This window comes from Phaseolus vulgaris, chromosome 5, assembly GCF_051622355.1.
Source record: "Phaseolus vulgaris cultivar YP4 chromosome 5, ASM5162235v1, whole genome shotgun sequence".
Classification (NCBI taxonomy): Eukaryota; Viridiplantae; Streptophyta; class Magnoliopsida; order Fabales; family Fabaceae; genus Phaseolus; species Phaseolus vulgaris.
The window spans coordinates 9,297,355-9,318,189 of NC_143502.1; the positions used below are offsets into that span (position 1 = coordinate 9,297,355).

At 33.1% G+C, this 20,835-nt stretch overlaps 2 protein-coding genes across 2 annotated transcripts; one reads left to right on the forward strand and one right to left on the reverse strand.

The window, feature by feature from the left end:
- The first annotated feature begins 11,999 nt into the window (after nt 1-11,999).
- Nucleotides 12,000-15,263, forward strand: LOC137835101 (large ribosomal subunit protein eL20z). The gene is made up of 4 exons (XM_068643448.1): nt 12,000-12,463; nt 13,276-13,351; nt 14,621-14,735; nt 14,957-15,263. Exons 1-4 carry the CDS (start codon nt 12,220-12,222, stop codon nt 15,014-15,016), a joined length of 495 nt encoding a protein of 164 aa, XP_068499549.1. The 5' UTR covers nt 12,000-12,219; the 3' UTR covers nt 15,017-15,263.
- Nucleotides 15,264-17,469: 2,206 nt separating this feature from the next.
- On the reverse strand, nt 17,470-18,715 carry LOC137833933 (uncharacterized). The gene is made up of 3 exons (XM_068642003.2): nt 17,852-18,715; nt 17,696-17,771; nt 17,470-17,579 (listed from the first exon to the last, which is right to left on the reverse strand). Exons 1-3 carry the CDS (start codon nt 18,713-18,715, stop codon nt 17,470-17,472), a joined length of 1,050 nt encoding a protein of 349 aa, XP_068498104.2.
- Nucleotides 18,716-20,835: the final 2,120 nt, after the last annotated feature.

Sequence of the window (20,835 nt, forward strand, 5' to 3'; positions counted from 1 at the left end):
TGAATATATTGCACAACTAAGCATATTCTTGAATGGTCTCAGATATGACATAAAGATGCTCCTAGATGCTGCAGCTGGTGGCACAATGATGGCCCTTGATGTAGAACAAGCGACAATAATTATTGATGCATTGACATCAACTGATTATAAAGCCCAACATGATGGACAAGATCTTCATAATAAAGGGTTGTTAGAAGATGCACTCTTGGCTAAAAATAAGATTCTGACACAGCAGATTGAGCAACTAACTGCACAAATGGCTAAATTGCCCCAACAATTATATGTTGTTCATTCATCTCAAAGCTAGAGTCAGTCAATCAGGTGTGATTTTTGTGGAGGTGTTCATCCTAATGGTCACTGTTTTTATCAACACAATTCACCTGAAGCTGAGGATCCATCCATGCTTGAAAGAATGAGTAAAGTTGAAGACGCCCTGACAAAGATTGTGAGCGCACAGGACAATATTGAGAGCGCAGGACAATAGCATGGCCATGATTAGGAGCATAGAGATCCAGATGGGACAACTGACCAAACAAATTGCACAAATTGCAAAGGAACAAAATGACCAGTTTACAGCCAATAGCCAAACCAATTCAAAAGAGCATTGCGATAATGTAGTGGCTGAAAAAGAAGAAAAATATGAGACAAAGGGGAAGAGAGATGAGAAAGTGAGAAGTGAGGAGGAAAAAATAAAGAGGAAAAGTGAAAATAAGGAGAAAGGAGTTCTTGAAAAAGATTTATCATATAAAAAAAGAGAAGGAAAGAAAATTCTTTGATAAATTGCTCCCTAAAAATTATTTTGCAGGAAATTTGAAGCAAGATTCAACATTTGAAAAATTTCGAAAGAATAGGAGCTATATTGAAGAAAGAAATATAGAGCTGGAGGATAGATACAATGTCATTATTCAAAAAGGCTTGCCTAAAAAATTTAAGGACCCAGGGAGGTTTAACCTTCCCGTGTCTATAGGTGCTTTATTAGTAACCAATGCTTTATTGGATTTGGGAGCAAGCGTAAATATAATTCCTTTGGCAATGATGAAGAAAAAGGTGATTAAATCCACCAAGATGACTTTAAAGTTAGTTGATCAAGTAACCAAGTATCCATATGGTGTGGTTGAAGATGTTCTCGTCAAGGTGGATAAATTCACATTCCCTGTGGATTTTGTTGTGATGGACATGAAAGAAGATGAGGAGGTTCCCTTGATACTTGGAAGACCCTTTATGAAAACTGCCAGAATCATAGTTGATGTCGACAAAGGAGAACTTCAAGTTAGAACTCAAGATGAGGAGGTAACTTTAAATCTTTTTTATGGTCTTCAAAATTTTAATGCAGGGGAAGAATGTGTACAGAAGGATGGATCAAAGAGATATTCCACCTTGAAATAAACAGGCGTCAAGCTAGATGACGTTAAACGAGCGCTTACTGGGAGGCAACCCAGTCCACATTTTAGTTTTATGTTGTTTTATTACCTTTGCTGATTTTATTTAAAATAAAAAAGTAAATAATATAAAAAAAATCCTATATGCCTCCTAATCATTTTGCAGGTTATGTATTTTTTGACCTGGGGACAGGTTCTATTATTCAGGGGGCAGATCCAACAAATGAAGCAAGACTGTAGATAAAGATTTTAACAAAATGTTGGATGACTCTTAAGAAGTGAGGATTGAACAAAAATATGGTTTTATCTCTCTAATTCTCTTTTCTTTTCAGTTATTTGAATTTTTTCTTATTTTATTTATTTTATTTTTCGGTTATTTTGTTCTGTTTATTTGCTTATTTGTTCAGTTTGTTTTTATTGCTTATTTTGAATAAATTTCCTGTTTTGTTAGTTTGGTAATTTTAAGTCTTGAATTATCTTTCTTGACTAAATTTCAGTTTTAATTTGTTTGTTTTCTAGTTTTTTTTTTCAAATAAAAAAGAACTAGAATATTAATTTTGAATTGTGGAAAAAAGAATTTGTGTTTAAATATTAAATAGTGAGATGACTTAGACACATGTTAGAAAAGAAAATATGATTGAATCCCTATTCAAATGTAGTTAAAATTATGATACATGAAAATTTAACAGGATGATTGATTAGGACAGATAATGATAAGACAAAAAGGAATTAGACCATTTAAACCAAGTGAGTGTGTGAACTGTGAACCTAAAACAGTTTTTGAGAGTTTTACTGATGAATTGACAGTTGTGGTTGCTTAATTTTTATTTTTGTTGCATCATAAAAGAGCATGAAGATGATTGAGACATTTGTTTGTGTTAATTAGGAGCCAGGGCCAAAAAGCCAACCTTTATATTAGAATTCCATTTTTTTTATATATCCCCTTTGGGCTAAGAAATTTTTTGTTAATATTGCACCTTAACCTTTATTGATATAATTTCCTACCCTTTAGCATGTCTAAGAAAGGAGAACATAGATGCAATACATATAGAAAAGGGAATGGTTGGTTCTGATTGTGAAGGTTAAAAAAAAAGAAAAAGAAAGAGAAACAGAAGAAAAAAAAAGAAATAGAAAAGAAAGATAGAAAAAATTTCATGAAAATCATGAAAAGAAAGAAAATGAGGAAAAAGGTGATATCGAAAGAAAGTGGTAATTAGATAACATATATGTTCTCTATAATTGAATTGTAGGTGTGTTCTTCTTTTTTAAGATGTGCCTTTTGTTATCTAAGAAAAACCAATATTTTTTTGGAAGCCCAGCCTCATTACAAACCTGGAAAAAACCTCAAGATTCATGTTTCGAATATGTTTGTGATTTGAAGATGAAATGAAAAGCAACTGTGATTTGTTATGATTCAGTAAAAATAGAGAGAAACACTTATCCGTGAGCATATGAGAAGATATTCCTTGATGAATTTCATTTATTTGTTTTGATTTGATCCTAGAAATTGAATGTGTCTATATTTTTCTATATTTAAATTTGGAAGCATCATTAGTTTCTAATTTGATCTGTTGTTTAGTGAATTAAGCTGTTTGATATTTAAATTCAAATATATTCATTTACTTTGCTTGAGGACAAGCAAGATTCTAAGTTGGGGAGAGTGATAAGTGTCTAATTTCAGTAATATTTCATATTAAAATATAGGCACTTATGAGGATTTATTGCTAATTTACATATAAAATAATCCCTAATTTATGAATTTATACCTTTTTACATTTTTATGGTCTTTATTTGAATAAGAGTATTTTATTCCCAAATTTGGTGTTCATTGCAGATTTTTAGGGACGATTGAAGATTTGGAATAAAGGAGAATAATTTGAGCTAAAAAGAGAAAGTTGGAAGGTCCTAGAATGGAAAAAGATGTAAAGAAAGATTGAGCCTTTTTTATGTTTTATCACTTAGCCCATTAGCGTGACACAGCAAGCCACCTAACCCTAGAAAATTAGGATAAATAGGGGGCTAGAGGTTCAACCCTAGGTGCGGGATTGAGAGGAAAACACCATAGAGTGAATTGTAACCCAATTGGGAGAATGGAAGGTGCTAGAAGTATGCGTGGCTAATTCTACCCCTTGGGATTGGGAGTAATCTGCTCAAACTCTTATGTATTGAGGTGATATCTTATATATTAATATTCAGTTCTTGATTGATTATTGGTATTGTTGTTTTACTTTTAATTTTCCGTGCCAAATTGAGAATCTTAAATCTGACTGGGAGGTATTTTTAGGGTTTGGACCTAAACAACAATACTTAGCATATTTGAGTGCTAGGAATAGACTTTAAATGTTAATTGCTATTAACGTCTGAGCTTCGTTCTAAGTTATTCTTATAATTATGCGAGGGATCGATAGTTAGGGAACATTCTTAAGGATTTTATATGCGAGGAATCGATATAAATGATTTTTATACGGGCATCAATTTCAATCAAAGAACTTAATATTGACATGCTAATCAAAATATATGAGTGAGATAGATGAAACCTAATCCCTATTTTTCCAACTTGAAGCAACCGATTCTTTGTTTGTTTTCTTATTGATCATCGCCAACCCAACCACTTTCAATACAGTTTTAATTGTTTTGTTTTATATTTAGCGATTATTGAACTTGATAATTCACTGTTCCTTGTGGGATTGATATCCGTCCTTAGGGACAATTATTACTTCTGACAAACGCGATGCACTTGCCGTAAAAAGTCATCAGTAATCAATCTTAACTGACCCTATTAAAGAATATTTTTTTCTCATGTCACTCTTGACTTAACCAAGTATTCTTTACCAAGTCACTCATGGTTTCCCAAGCTAAATAAGTACTTTGACGAGTGTGCATACTATTTTCATAACACTTTGAGAATGTCTTTTGGTTTACTCTCATGGTTACAACTCTCCCTTCAAATGTTGGTAATTTGATATTTAGATGAATTGAAGACATAACAGCCCCCAATTTATTCAATGAGGGTCATCGAAGGAGAAATGAGGGTCTTCCAAGGAGAAGATTGCATTGGGAGAAATTTTATTTCATGATCACGGAAGGAATTGTCTTAGGCCATAAAATTTCTCATAGAGGGTTTGAGGTATATAAAGCAAAAGTTGAAGTCATTGAGAAGTTACCTCCACCAGTCAACATTAAAGGAATCAGAAGTTTTTTAGAGCATGTTGGATTTTACAGAAGATTTATTAAGGATTTCTCCAAGATTTCAAAGCCCCTATGCAACCTTCTCAATAAGGATACTCATGTTAAATTTGATGATAATTGCTTAGTTGCTTTTAACATTTTGAAAGGAAAACTAATATCTACACCTATCATAACTGTTCCTGATTGAAAACTTAATTTTGAGATAATATGTGATGCTTGTGATTATGCAATAAGAGTACTTTTAGGACAAAGGAAAAAAATAATTTTCCATGTAATACATTATGAAAGTAAAGTTTTAAATGAAACTTTAAGTAATTACACCACAACAGAAAAAGAATTACTTGTTATAGTGTATGCACTTGAAAATTTTTGATCTTATTTGATAGGTTCTAAATTTGGACTGACATCAAATAAGAGAATTTTTAAAGGATGTCAATCATTATGTGTGGGATGATCCTCATTTGTTTAAAATTGGTGTAGATAATTTGCTGAGAAGATGTGTTTCATTAGATGAAGCCAAGAGAACTATATGGCAATGCCATAATTCAACATATGGAGGACACTTTAATGGGGAAAAGACTGTTAGAATTGTAGGCCTTAAACAAGAGGGGGGTGAATTGTTTATGAAAGATTTTCGCAAACTTTGAAGGTAGAGTGAAAGACAATGGAGAATTAATCAATTAGAAAACTGTTTAGCTAATTAGAAAATTGTTTTTAATATTATTGTAGAAAATCAACTTGTTGTTTTTACGAAACAATCAGTTGTTTTTATCACCAGTTTATAAAAACAAAGTTAAAGCAATTTAAAGAGTGTAAGGATAGAGAGATTCACACAAAATGTTTATACTGATTCACTCTTAACCAAGAGCTACATCCAGTCCTTAGAAACCACTGAGAATTCACTATGCAATCAACCCTAGATTACAAACTACACACACCAAGAGTGATGATCTTGAACCCCTCAAGAACACACACCACTCCTTGGCAAAATCCACACCAAGAATGTTGATCTTGATCCCCTAAAGAACACACGACACTTCTTGGCAGCACAAGTACAAAAATAAAATTATCAAGTAAGAAGGGAATACACCTGGGTAAATGACAAGATCAAAGTTCAGAATACAAGACGCAATCTTATTCCACACTTGAGATGATCCAAAACCTCTTTGAAAACTTAAAAACTGTTTTTGATTGATCTCTCTCACTTCACTAATGCATAGGAGCGTAAAACAACCTTTTTATCTTTCAATCAAATGGTTAAAACAGTTAAAACAAAAAATCAAAAGTTGTTGGAATCATTTAAAATAGAAAAACCACTTAACTAAATTCTGTTAAGGTTTTCAGAAAAACAATCAATTGATTTTTGTTTGATAGCAAAGGAAAAGGCAAAGCTTTTCCAAGTCATTTTAAAATCCACTATGTTTCAAACAACCTGTTGATTCAAAATTTCAACCTGTTGAAATTTGTTTGACAGCAAAGGCAAAGACAAAGGTTTTCCAAATCATTTTAAAATCCACTAAGTGTCAAACAACCTGTTGATTCGAAATTTCAACCTGTTGAAATTTCACTTCCTTTTACAAAACCCATATTTTTCAAAAGGTTAAAGATTCAAATGAACTTGGATCATCTTAAGGAGTGAATTAACAAGTTTCAAACAACTGGACAACACACACACAACGACAAGGTCTTCAAGCTTTCCACTTGGATTTGGAGACATCAAATCATCTTGTTCAACAAAGAAAACTACAAAAAATCTTCAATCAAGTCTTTTTTTTGCCTTTGTTGTTTAAAGATACACATGCTTTAGTATAAAGATGTGACAGGTGTCAAAGATCAGGAACCATTTCTAGAAGACATGAGATGCCATTACAAAATATTCAAGAAATTGAGGTTTTTGATTGTTGGGGCATTCATTTTATAGGGTCTTTGCCATCTTCTTTTTCAAATGAATATATATTATTGGCAGTTGAGTATGTTTCTAGATGGGTGGAAGCAATTCCAACACAACATGCAAATTCCAAGACAGTCATTAAATTTCTTAAAAGGATTTTTTTTTTTTTTGCAGATTTGACACTCTAAAAGTATTGATAAGTGTTGGTGGATCTCATTTTTGTAATACCCAATTGAAGAAAGTGATAGAGAATTATGGGGTTAGTCATAAGGTGGCATTAGCCTCCCTCCCACAAACAAATAGGTAAGCAGAAGTTTGAAATAGAGAAATAAAGAAAATATTAGAGAAAACGGTGGCTTCATCAAGGAAAGATTGGTCAATCAAGTTTGATGAAGCTCTGTAGGCGTATAAGATTGCATATAAAACTCCTACTGGCCTTTCCCCATTTCACCTGATTTATGGGAAAGCTTGCCATCTTCCGGTGGAATTGAAGTACAAAGCATATTGGGCATTAAAGACACTAAATTTATATGTTAAAGAAGCTGGTGAAAAGAGAAAACTTCAAATCTAGGAACTTGAAAAGAGATTAAATGCATATAGTTCTTCAAAGCTTTATAAAGAACGCACAAAGAAATATCATGACAAGAAGATTGTGGAAAGAAATTTTCACCTTGGTCAATCTGTGCTTTTATTCAATTCTAGATTGAGACTTTTTCCAGGGAAGTTAAAATCTAAATGGTTAGGCCCTTATGTTGTGAAAGAGGTAAATCCTTATGGCACAATAGAGTTAGAAGACCCAAAATCACATTGAAGATGGGTTGTAAATGGTCAAAGAGTAAAACCCTACTTGGGTAATGAACAGGAAAACCTCACTATGGTAATCCTTTTAAACGCCCCTTAAAGACACATGCGTCAAGCTATATGACGTTAAATGAGCGCTTGCTGGGAGGCAACCCAGTAGTTTTTTTGTGATAGAATAGGTTTTCTGTGATTTAAAATGATTTTATGGCCATATCTTTCTTTAAGTAGAGTGAGCTCACTATGACATTCTCGCTCAAGCGATATTTTACTCGCTCAAGCGAGAAAGTTATGCAAATTTGGGTGCTCTCTGAAGTTTGATGATGTCAATTTTGAGTTTCCTGCAGGGAATCTCGCTCAAGCGAGTAAATTCTTGCTCAAGCAATTTTACGTAAAAAAAAAGAGTTTCTTTTAGGGAATCTAGCTTATGCGAGTAAAATTTTCCAAAAAAAATAAAATTCTCAAAGGCAGCCCAATTTCTACATGCCTCTTAATTAGTTTGCAGGTTATGTATTTTTGTCCGGGATATGTTCTATTATTTAGGGGGCAGATCCAGCAAATGAAGCAAGACTATAGATGAAGATTTTAACAAAGAGCTGGATGACTTTTTAGGAAGAGAGGATTGAGCAAAAATATGGTTTTATCTTTCTAATTCTCATTTCTTTTTAGTTATTTGAATTTTGTTTTATTTTTCTATTTATTTATTATTTTTTGATTATTTTGTTTTCAATTTATTTGTTTAGTTTGTTTTATTTGTTTATTTTTTATTTTGAATAAATTTATTCTTTTGCCTATTTTGTTAGTTTTATGTTTTGAATTATTTTTTTTGAATAAATTTTAATTTGTTTGTTTTCTAGTTTTATTTTCTCAAATAAAAAAAAACTAGAATATAAATTTGGAATTGTGGAAAAAAAGAATTTGTGTTTAAATATTAAATAGTGAGATGAATTAGATATAGGTTAGCAAAGAAAATATGATTAAATCTCTATTCAAATATAGTTGAAATTGTGATACATGAAAATTTAACAGGATGATTAATTAGAACAGAAAATGACAAAACAAAAAGGAATGAGACTAATTAAACCAAGTGAGTGTCTGAACCTTGAACAATTTTGAAAGTTTTACTGATGAATTGACCATTGTGATTGCTTTATTTTTATTTTTTGTTATATCATAAAAAGAGCATGAAGATAATTGAGACATTTGTGTTAATTAGGAAACCAGGGCCAAATAGGCAACCTTTATTTTATTAGAATTCATTTTTTTGTATATTCCCTTTGAGCCAAGATTTTTTGTTATTATTGCACCCTAAACCTTTGATGATATATTTTCCTACCCTTTGACGTGTTTAAGGATGGAGAACATAGATGCAATATACATAGAAAAAGTGAATGATTGGTTTTAATTGTTGAAAGCTCAAATAGTTGAAAATAGGAAAAATCTATTCCTATTGAAGAGAAAAGGAGAAAGAAAAACAAAAAAAGTTTATCTTGAAAATCATGAATAGTAGAAAGAAAATGAGGAAAAGTGTGAAGTCAAAAGAAAATGGTGATTAGATAACACATATGTGTTATATTTGGATTGTAGGCATGTTCTTCTTCTTTAAGATGTGCATTTTGTTATTTGAAAAAACCAATATTTTTTGGAAACCCAACTTTATTACAACCCTGGAAAAGACCTCAAAATTCATGTTTCTAATATGTTTGTGATTTGAACATGAAATGAAAAGCAACTGTGATTTGTTATGATTTAGTGAATATAGAGAGAAACACTTACTTGTGAGCATATGAGAAGAATTTACTTGATGAATTGTCATTTATTTGTTTTGATTTGATCCTGCAAGTTGATTGTGTTAGAATGTATGGCTTTAAACTAGAGGGAGGGTGAATGATTTAAAGAGGGTTTTCACAAACTTTTAAGTCTAGAATGAAATTACTTCGAGAAAACTTGATTAAGAAATTAGTTTGCCAAAAACACAAAGCAATTTAGCACAACACCAGAAAAACAATCGGTTGTTTCGCAGAAACAATCGGTTGTTTATACCAGTTCACAAATATAAACTGAATTTAAAGAGTTCAAGGGATAGAGAGATTGTACACACAGAGTTATACTGGTTCACTCTTAAACCAAGAGCTACATCCAGTCTTCCTAGAAACCACTGAGGAATCCACTAAGCAATCAACCCTAGATTACTTACAACACCACCAAAGAAGAGACCTTAATCCCCTCAAGACACACACTTCCTTTGGCTCAGCACAAACACCACTAAGAATGCTGATCTTGACAACCTCAAGAGCACACAACACTTCTCAGCTCCACGCACAGAGTTTCTTCAAAGTACAAAAGGATTACACTTGTTACAGAAAGATCTGAAATCAATACAAGATGAAAATCCTATCCCACACTCTCTTGATCCAAGCAAACTTCAACTCTTCAAAAGCAAAATCAGTGAAAAACTCAAATATGTTTTTCTTTGATTAAAACTAACTTCTTGTTTGTTACAAAATCTGAACAAACTATTTATTGCATTCAAAGATTGGTCAAAGCATTTAAAACTGAAGCGTATTCAGTTATAAAATCATTTAATGCTCAGTCAAAGCACAAAAGAGTTTTCTGTTATGGTACCAAAACAAACAATCGGTTGAATACTCGAATCAATCGGTTGTTTTGGTTTGACAGCAAGTCCACCATCAAAAACAGTTTTCAACCTTTTTAAAAACACCTAAGTATAAAACAATCGGTTGTTTCGACAAAACAACATGTTGTTTTTCACTTAGTTTGAAAAACACTTTCAATTAAAAGATTTAAGAATGCTTAAGCTTTGGATTCAATCAAGAGTGGATTTACACAGAAAATCTACCTCAGATCCTATTCTAAAACACATAAGCAACAACAAGCACATCCTGCCTTCCATCAACCTTCAAAGGGTTTGGATTCTTCAAAGCTTGAACACACTTGATTCAACAGATTGTATCTATATTTTTCTATATTTGAATTTGGAAGCATCATAAGTTTCTAATTTAATTTGTTGTTTAGTGAATTAAGCTGTTTTGATATTTAAATTCAAATATATTCATTTACTTTGATTAAGGACAAACAAGATTCTAAGTTGGGGAGAGTTGATAAGTGCCTAATTTCAATAATATTTCATATTAAAATATAGGCACTTATGAGTATTAATTTCTAAAATACATATAAAATAATCCCTAATTTATGAATTTATATATTTTTACATATTTTATAATATTTATAAGAATAAAAGCATTTTATTCCCAAATTTGGTGTTAATTTCAGGTTTATAGGGAAGAATGGAGATGATTGGGCTAAAAAGGAATAATATAAGCTACAAGGAAAAAGTTGGAAGGCCTAGGAACGCACAAAAAGCCTAACTCAGCAGCAGAGCAAATCGCTTAAGCGAGAAAAATTGACGCCTTTCTCGCTTGAGCGAGAAAGCGCTAGAAACATTGGGCCATTTTATGTTTTAATCAACAAGCCCTTCAGCGCGACACAGGAAGTCACCTAACCCTAGCAAATTAGGTTAAATAGAGGGTTTGAGGCTCGACCTTGAGATGTCAAATTGAGAGGAAAACATCATTGAGTGACTTGTAATCCAATTGGAAGAATAGGAGGTGTAGGAAACATTAGAGGAGGCAGTCGTCAATGAGAAACACTATGAATCTTCTTTTCATGTCATTCTTGCGTGTAATAGTCACCATGAGTGGCTAATTCTACCATTTGGGATTGAGAGTGATTTGAACTCTTATGTATTAAGGTAATATTTAAATATAGTATAATATTTTGTTCTTGATTGATTATTGGTATTGTTGTTTTGTTTCTAATTCTTGATCTAGAATCTTAAATCCATCTGGAAAGTATTTTTTATGGTTCTGACCTAAACAACAATAATTAACATATTTGAGTTTTAGGAATAGAATTGAAATGTTAATTGTTATCTACGTTTGAACTTGAATTCTAAGTTATTTTTATGTAACATTCTTAATAATTTTATATGTGAGGAATCAATATAAATGAATTTTATACGAACATCAATTGCAATCAAAGAACATAATGTTACCATGCTAATCAAAATACATAAGAGTGAGAAAGATGAAATCTAATCCCTATTTTTCCAACTTGAAGCAACCAATTCTTTGTCTGTTCATTGCCAGCACAACCACTTTCAATACACTTTTTATTGTTTTGTTTTATATTTAGTGAATATTTTATTTTATTATTCAACTGTTCATTGTGGGATCGATATTCGTTCTTAAGGGACACATTATTACTTATGACAACGCGGTGCACTTACCGTAAAAAGTCATTAAAAGCGTGCAGGCAGGTTGGAGAGGGAAGCATGTGGGGGAGGCAGTGGGGATAAAGGACAATTGAGGAGGAGGAGACCTACGTGTACAACAAATTACACTTCATGTTTGCACTTATCCGTGCCACATTGAAAACACTTAACGTTGTTAGTCCAAAGTTAAGAGAATGGACTAACTTAAATACATTTTAAAAAAATTTAGGATCAAATTAAATTTTTTAATAACCATGATAGTAAATTGAATATTGACCCTAAATATAGGAAACAAAAAGATAATTATACCATTATTTTTTTTTTAAATAAATTTTACTTTTTATTTTATTCTTTTATTTTTTTAATTAAAAACATATAAAATTTTTTGGAATTCCCACGTAACCATGGTCTATTTAGCGAAATAAAGTCCTTACTTGTATTTGGGCAATTTTCTTTTTTTGAAAATATATTATTTGTGGGAAAACTTCTTGGCTAAACATTTATACAAGTGGGTCCACAAAACAAAAAGTCACATCCCTTTTCCACTCATTCATTCATTCCCCGCAAACAAACACAACGCCCACTGCTCTGATCGAACCATTTCTCTCGCACCATCCACCATTCAGCACTGGTCAAAACCCTCTGAGAGACCACCTAACAGAACCAACATGACCGATGAAGACAACCCCAAAGCCTCCACCGTCGACCACCACCACCACCACCACCACCCCCCTCCGCCGCAGCCACTACCCTTTCCACCTCCACAGTATGGCACCTTCCAAGGCGTCGCCAACTACCCTCCTCCGCCCAACCCACACCCCGCTATCGGTTTTCCGCAACCTGTTCCACCGCCCGGCGCCGTCGACTCCGCCCCTCTTCCGCCGTACTTCCAGGGATACCAAGCAGTTCCCGGTATGGCTCTGCCCCTTTGATTCTTATTTTATTTTATTTATTCTTCTGGGTTTGATTTGAGCTTGGCAATGAAAGGTGCGAAATTTTGTTTCCGAAATGGTGATCCGTGTGATGGGTTGGTTCAGTGATTGGAACTTTCGAGATGGATTTAGCTTTGTTTAGTTCTGCTTGGATTGTGCTGCAAGAGTGTTAGGTCAATTGTTTGTTTGTGAAAATTGGGGTTTGAGGAAAAGTTTCTGTTCTTGGGTTGACTTGGTTTCTGTGAGTGACTTTTGGGTTGATTTTGTTTTCTTAATATGTATGATCAATCTAGGTTGATAGTAGTTGCGAGTGTGGTGACTAGAGTGATTCGGAAAATGTTGTTGGCAATTTGATGTTGTAGAATTCAATCGATTCGGTGACTGGTTTGACTGTGATCCTGGTTTTTGCTTATTCGATGTTGGCTATGATTGAAGTTGAGGGTTAGTTTACAGGAAGATCTGGTTGGTTGACAGACTGCTAGAAGGACTAGATCTACTCTGTTTGATGATCTTACCATTATCATTAAGACTTGTATACACTGATTCGCTCAAGAGTCATGTTTGTTGTGTGCAATCCGTATTGTTGCATTAAATTGAATAGTAAGAAATTGTGCGTCATTTGTCTGGTGAGAACAAATCTGGTTATGTTAGGAGAGAATTATGAGCAGTTGGTTTTTATAATTGAGAATTTGATGTGTGGGAGTTTGATGATCATGTCTCTTTGTTGTGTAACAGGCTTAATTTTCCAGTCTGCTAGATTTTGATATGGTTTGTTCTGTGATATTGATTCAGGTTACGCAGTTGCTGAAGGAAGACCTGTAAGAGAACGGCGCCTTGGTTGCTGTGGCCTTGGTTGTGCCTGGTGTCTGTAAGTAAATTTATTGCTTAGTGGCATACTACTTGTCAGCAATAAGTTGGAGATAACTAACTATGAGGAATTAAGGATTTTGACTTGACCTCTTTGTGCGTGACATTTGAAGCTGTCTAATATGAATATAAACAATATACAATCCAAAGCCGCACGTTCCTAGCCTATTCTGTTGGTGAATATTGCTAAATCCATGTAGCAAAAAGAAGTCCTCTTTTGTATTTGTTGTAGTGCATTTCGTTACTAGTGTTTCTTTAGTTTATGTCAACTTCAACCTTCTGGTTTTGGATAATTGCACGTTATCTTAATCTTCTATCACCAATCATCATTGATATTTTCATTAATAAAAGTTGATTTTTATTTATTGCTGAAACTTAAATCTTAAATTTGGCTGTTGTGCTTGTGGAAAATGCTCTATTTTATTTTTAGTGTTATTTTTTATTTTTGACTTCTTACCCCAGCACCAAGGAACATTGAAATTTTGAGTGCATTATTGGTTTTGTTTACTGGAACTGGAATATCATGGCTTTCTCATTAGGCTTGCATTTAAAGAGCTTGGGTACGAATCTTATTACAACTTGAGAGGTAGAGAAGAGGAAATGGGATAGGATTTTCCATTTCCTGAGACCCTTCTCAAACATCAACTCATTTGACATGCTTTGAACATGGCCACCTTCTGGACAAACGGTTTTGAAGTTCCAGCAGTTTCTGTGTTGGTGTCTACACCTGTTCTTTATTATTGACACCCCCTTCCTACCTCTTCCCCGCTTGCCATTAAGATGGTTAAATCCATTATGTTGATAATTTTATGATCAGGTTGAACACGTAGATATTTTCCTTGATATTTCAAGGTATGGACAACATTCTTCCATATCACTGTACATATAAGTTGGCATACTGTATTCGCAAAGTGAGACGAGGAGGCAGTGCCTATCTTTACTTTCTCACAGAAAATGTTTCAATTTACCTTGGCTAATAACATCTCATAGAAAGTATTATATCTTGCCTTGGTTAGAGAATTTTTTTTCAGTGTCAGTGAACTTGAACCTGGGGAATCATTTCAATCTTAAACTGATTTCTGGCATGAAGGAGATGGTTAATATATGATTCCATTTTCTTTTGTATTATCTTAGAAAATGCTAAAACCATCATTTGTGTTCACAGCCGTTTTAAATTATCAATTGTTAGTTCTCATACTTGATATGAGTCACTTACTTTCAAAGTTAATATTGGCTTGTTGATTTCCAACAAATTTTGCTTTTGTAAAAGGTTTATACTAGGCTTCTTTCTTGCTGGTATTCCGTGGTACGTTGGGGCAATAATTATGCTTTGTTCCAGAGTAGACCATCGAGAGAAACCTGGATATGTTGCTTGTGTAGTTGCTGTAAGTGATTCTATCCTTCCTTCTTTTTCACTTGAAGCCCGTTTCAGTTCTCTCAAGTTCTTGTATTCTTTTAGCTATTCCATTACTTGCTTGAATTTTGTTATACAGGATTTTTACTAAACCTCTTGGTTTTTATCTTCACATTACCAGAGCTTTTTGTCTTGTTAGTTTCATGTAGCATTAGAAGGTAACACCAGGTTTTGTGAAACTACTTTTGGCAGGCTGTTCTGGGTACAATTGCGATTATTGTTGGTGTGACAAAGGGAGCAGATGACTGGTAATCAATCTTCACATCAAAAGCTGTAAAATTTGCTAGACGAGTGTATGTAAAGTGAATCAGTTGCTTAATATTACGTGTGAGTGCAATTTATGTATTCATTGAAAACTGCTACCATGTGTAGTTTGTATTGTTTGATTTATTATTATAAGGTTCTTCTGCTCCTGACTTTTATATTTATGATCGGGCAAGACTTATGTACTTCATCAATATTTGAATGAAACATTTTTATACCTAGTTAACGATTAAAACTTATACGTATTCAACATTTATCTTGTAATTAATCTCTTTATCTTAATACTTCATCCTTTTGTTTTTATAAGATTTATGCTAAAGAACTGGACTGTATTTTATGCAAAGAATTTGACCCGTGAAGCTGCGATCAAATTTTTCTGCAGAGGAACTTGACAAAATTATACTGGAAGAGAAATTAAAATTAAAAAATACAAAAAAAAATTAAAAAAAAGAGTAAACCATTGAAACCATTTCGTAAACAGGTTTTTAACTGTAACAATTGGAGTCAGTAAATGAACTGAGAAGATAAGATACTAAAATTGTAGAAGTTTTACAAAAACTACTAATGATATACTTTTTAAAGCATATTTTTACACTATTATTCTATGAAACTGTTGAAATACAGTAGCTAATATTATGTTTGGCTTAGGAAAGAGTCAAGAGATAAATAAAAGAAAGATACAAAAACATTGAAGTTTATTGTATTGATAGATAAAAATGTGAATAATTGAAAAAAAGTCCCAATTTGTTCAATGAGTGAAATTATTAGGAGTTTCACCACCACTTATGATCTCTAATTACATCACTGGGTCAAGTCTACCCAATGAAAACTAGGTCTTTTTGCTATTTTTATTTGGAAAGTACAATTTTAATACAGTTAACGTTTTCTCTCTTTAAATACATTTTCCAAGGGGCTTTTATTTATGATTTTATTTTCTGTTTTCATTTTTAATTATGAAGTACATTGTTTTAAAATTTGTGTTATTCTTAAATATATATGCAGAAAAAATGGAAAATAACATTTTTTTTCTTTATTTCATGTATACATATTTGAAAAACAATCTTTTGTAATTAAAATGTAAAAATAGAAAATAGAAAACAAGAAATAAAAGCGTAAGTAACGCCTCCTAGCATATACTAGTTAAATCTTAGCACTGCATGTTGAAGTTAAATTAGAAATGATTTTTTTTTTAAATTCAGTAGAGAATTAAAGTATAAATTATTTAAAAAAATATTCAATAGACAAATTAAGTTAGAAAGGATTACATTTTGAAATATAATATGCAATATATTAAAAACTAAAGATTATAGAAAGTTGTAAGAAATTTAAGGTATGGGTTGTAGGATTTTAATCTTAATTATGAAGATATATAAGAATTTGTAGGACCACAATTTTCTAGAATCCTAATAAGGATTACATCATCCATGTATACTCTTCATTATAAGTTTTTATTTTATTTTATTGCATTCCTCGTAAAGGAGGCGAGAGTCATGGCTTGTAGAGAGCTTCTTCCTGCACCTCCTCCATGACTTCTTCTCCCACCACATACTAAAAACACATTTATTAATATACCTTCAGTAAAAATATTAAAAAATTAAAATAATATTTTAACCTACATTTTAACATTTAATCTAAATTTCACTTTCACCTTCTTCACCGTGCCTCTTCTTCTATTTCCCTTCCACGGCACTGCACCACCCCCCTCCCATTTCAAGGTTTTTCTTTCTCTTCATCTCTCAAATTTCTCTAAACCCCATATTCTCTATCACTCACACATCCACAAGTGCCCTCTTCATAGGTTAGTAAATTTAATTTTACTGATTTTGCATTGCTTTTAAAATCTGCGTTTGTGCTGCTGTGTAATCTGGTACTCATTATGTAATCCGTTTGTGTTGCTGTGTAATTCAGTACTCACTGTGTAATCCGTTTGAAACCTGCGTTTTTTCTTAATAGGCACCAAATTATGTAATCCGGTACATTTGAGAATGTACAGTAATACCAGATTACGAAATCCGATTTAGGTTATTTAAATAATTCTGAATTACGTAATTCGGTTTAGGTATTTAAATAATTCTGGATTACGTAATTCAGTTTAGGATTAAACATGTTCCGAATTAAATACTTCGGTATGTACATTGTGTAATTAGTATTTCAGATTATGTAATCTGATAGTGTTCTTTCCAAGTTGCGATTTTTGTGTTTTTGTTATGTATTTAGTTTCCAACCCACTTGGTAAATTTTTTTTTAAATTTTATATTATGTACACAAATTCATGATTATATTATTTATTATTTGTAAATAATTGAAATTCAAATTGTGTTGTGGATAAATATGGCAAAAACTAGAGGTGGTGGATCTCAGGATCATGATCGCAGAAGACCGACATCATCCGTCCGTAGAAGAGACCGAGATGGTGTCGAGGAAAGGATTGGTGATGATGTTCATATTGATAATGACAATGAACAAGAATTACAGAATGATGACCAAGTAGACCACAAATGGAAATTAGCAAACACAGGAATATAAATAACGTGTTGAGTAATAACCTTACCTGCACAAAGTGTGAATCATACACATGACCAATACATAGTAATCGGTGTAGACTAGCATTGGTAGGGGGTGCAGTACACAATGGAAAAATAGTAATATTTTGTTTCAATGACAAACAGACTAAGATAATATTGTATTTGCTTGCTATTAAGTATCCTATATTCGGTATTGTCATCCATTTTTCAACACTAGCCTGTAAAATGCAATAATGAAATTAGATTGCATATAAGTTCAATTAATCAATGCACATGAGTCTTATGAATATGCACTTACCACTGACAACTCATCCACTAGTAAGGACCTCTTGATATCTTCTACTCGTTGATGACCACCTAACAATGTTGCGTATTCTTCACGCCACTGAGATATTTCTTTGAATAAATCCGTTCTGATGAGTGACCATGACTCTTCACCCATCCCCAACAATGAGGCAATAGCACGAAACCCACAATGTCCATCAACTTTAACATCTATTACATCCAAAATATAAGGGTGACATTTCAGATGAAATTGATCAAGGATGGGAATTTCATTAGTTTTGGTCGTCACCTTAACCTTTCCCTTACGAGTCTTCAAAGATGATGAACTATCATTTACAAAATGGATGCGATCTACATGCTCAAAATATGAAGGGGTGCGTTTTGTAGACCTCTGAAATTTATTTGCTTGACTCTTTTCGGATCCTTTTGTCTTAACTACATTAAGTGGTGCACATAATGTTGTCATGTCCGGATAGGCAATTTCACGCAACTTGTTTTTAATTGTCACTTTGCCACAAATATTGATGGCATTCATCAAAGCAAGATCTCTATCACAAACAATGACTTCAGGCCCCACATGCGATGTCAAAAGTGACCCTCTAAATTTTTGTAGTGCCCATATGAAGTTCTTTTCTTTCTCACTAGATAAGAATGCAAAACCAGCAAAAAAGGACAAACCTATACAAGTTACACCAACAATCTCAAGCAAAGGCAGCCGATATTTGTTTGTTTTGTAAGTTGTATCCATTAAGAATACAATGTTAAATGCATTCAAGAGTTTCACAGCATGAGGATGAGTCCAAAAAATATCACTAACAATATTGGAAGACTCATGACCCGTACTCCAGTGAAGATAATTGTCACGGTCTAACAACATCATTAACTGTTGTAATTTAGTTCTTGGTCCTCTAACTCATCTCTTGTACGAGTATCTTGCATTGTATACTTGCTTTATTGTTGTCATATTATCCTTATTATTCTCCTTCAAAGTACGTAGAATGTTACCTGACTTAACCATGCTTTTAGTCATATCAACAAACATTGAATGTTCGTTCGTTTTTAATCTGCCTGCATATGGATGACCAACTAATGTATCATACAAATCATGATTATGAGTACCACATATTACCTTAATTACCCAACCTTGACCCTTTCCAACAGGTTTACCTCGCAATTTAAAGGGACATTGACATTTTCGAGTACCAGTTACACTAACCTCCAAACCATCCTTGTACTTTCTGTAACCCCCCTTTCACATCCTAACAAGACATGTCTTTCTCCCTTGCTTACAATTTGCTATGTCAGACCTAATAATGACAATAACAAAACCAAGTCCATAACCAACCCTACAGACCCATTCAAGTAAGTCTTCTCGCGAAGGAAACACCTACACAAAGTTATTCTAACAATATTACAAAATCACTTCTTAAATTATAATGCAATAAACATGAATGAAATGAAATTTTATTCACCTCATCTGTTGTAAATGGATACCATAGTCCCCTTCAAAAAATCCATGATGCACATAATTCATTAATTCTTCCATACTTACACCTTCATTCATAAAACATAAATTTTCATTTTATTATAATTTCCATAAATTCACATAAGTATGCAAAACAAAAATAACATTCACTTTCAAAGATTTTGTAATTGACAACTTAAACATGACTTCTGTATTGTATAATCCATAACTCAAATTTTAACAACATAATGAATTCCGAATTATGTAATCCGTAAGTCATTTTAAGTGACATCCGGATTGTGTAATCCATAAGTCAAAATTTTCACAGCAAAATGACTTCCAGATTATGTAATCTGTAAGTCATGTTTGATGTTCCAAATGTCTTCTGAATTGTGTAATATGTAATTGAAATTCATATAGCAAAATGAGTACCAGATTACGTAATACGTAAGGCATATTGAAAGTTCTAAAATCACTTTCGAATTGTGTAATCCATAGTTCATTTGGTACTGGATTACACAAGTATGACTTTGGCAGGTTCCGAATCTGGTATGCACAGGAATTATCTAATCCGAAACGCTTTACTTAGGCACCGGATTGTGTGATCCGTTGATCCATCGGATTAACTAATGCGGAAATAATTATTTAAGGCAAAAGAATGAGAAAGAGAACTTACCAGAGTATGAGAATGACGACCTCACCAACGGTGACAATACCAACACCACCTACCACCGCTGCTACCTACCACCGTGCACCACCTCAATCACCTTTTCAAGCACCACCTCCAACACCATCTCCAACACCACTTCAAGGACAACCACCACTCGAGCTTGAGCGCTGCACCCCACCACACGAAGTAACTTTTTTTTTTTTTCACTCGCAAACAAACAACATTTTCATTTTTATCTTTTTACTGAAGGATAATTTTGGTATTTTAAAACTTTATGGAGGTGCCCGAAGAAATCATGGAGGTGCAGGAAGAAGCTGTCTGGCTTGTAATAAACTTAACTAAACTCAAACATTCAAAAGAGTGCTTCTTCCTGCACCTCCATCCCTTCTTCAGCCACCCCCATAGTAAACTTGATTTTATTATTATGCCCCTCAGTAAAATAATATTAAAAAATTAAAATTAAACCTAATTTTACCTTTTCACATTTTGTTTTAACACTTTGCCTCCTTTCATCCAGCAACAGCAGAAGCGCGACGACACCCACCCCTCTCCTTCAAAGAACCAACACGTTCACCTCCTTTTCTTCAAACCACCAACAAACGTTCATCCTCTCCCAGCAGCCCCCATCCTCCCCTTCAAAGCAGCACCACTCACTTCCATTCTAAAATCCAAATCACTGTTCAAGCATTGAGCCTCTTCATCCAACACTGAAAAGGTTAGTTTTGGATTCTTTGTAGAGGAACTGTTGTAAAGACTGCATTGTCTTTGTTCCGCATCATACAGATTCTTAAATCCGGTAGTGTGTAGTTAGGTTCCGTATTTAATAATCCGGTAGTCTTTTTCAATAGTTCCAAATTGCGTG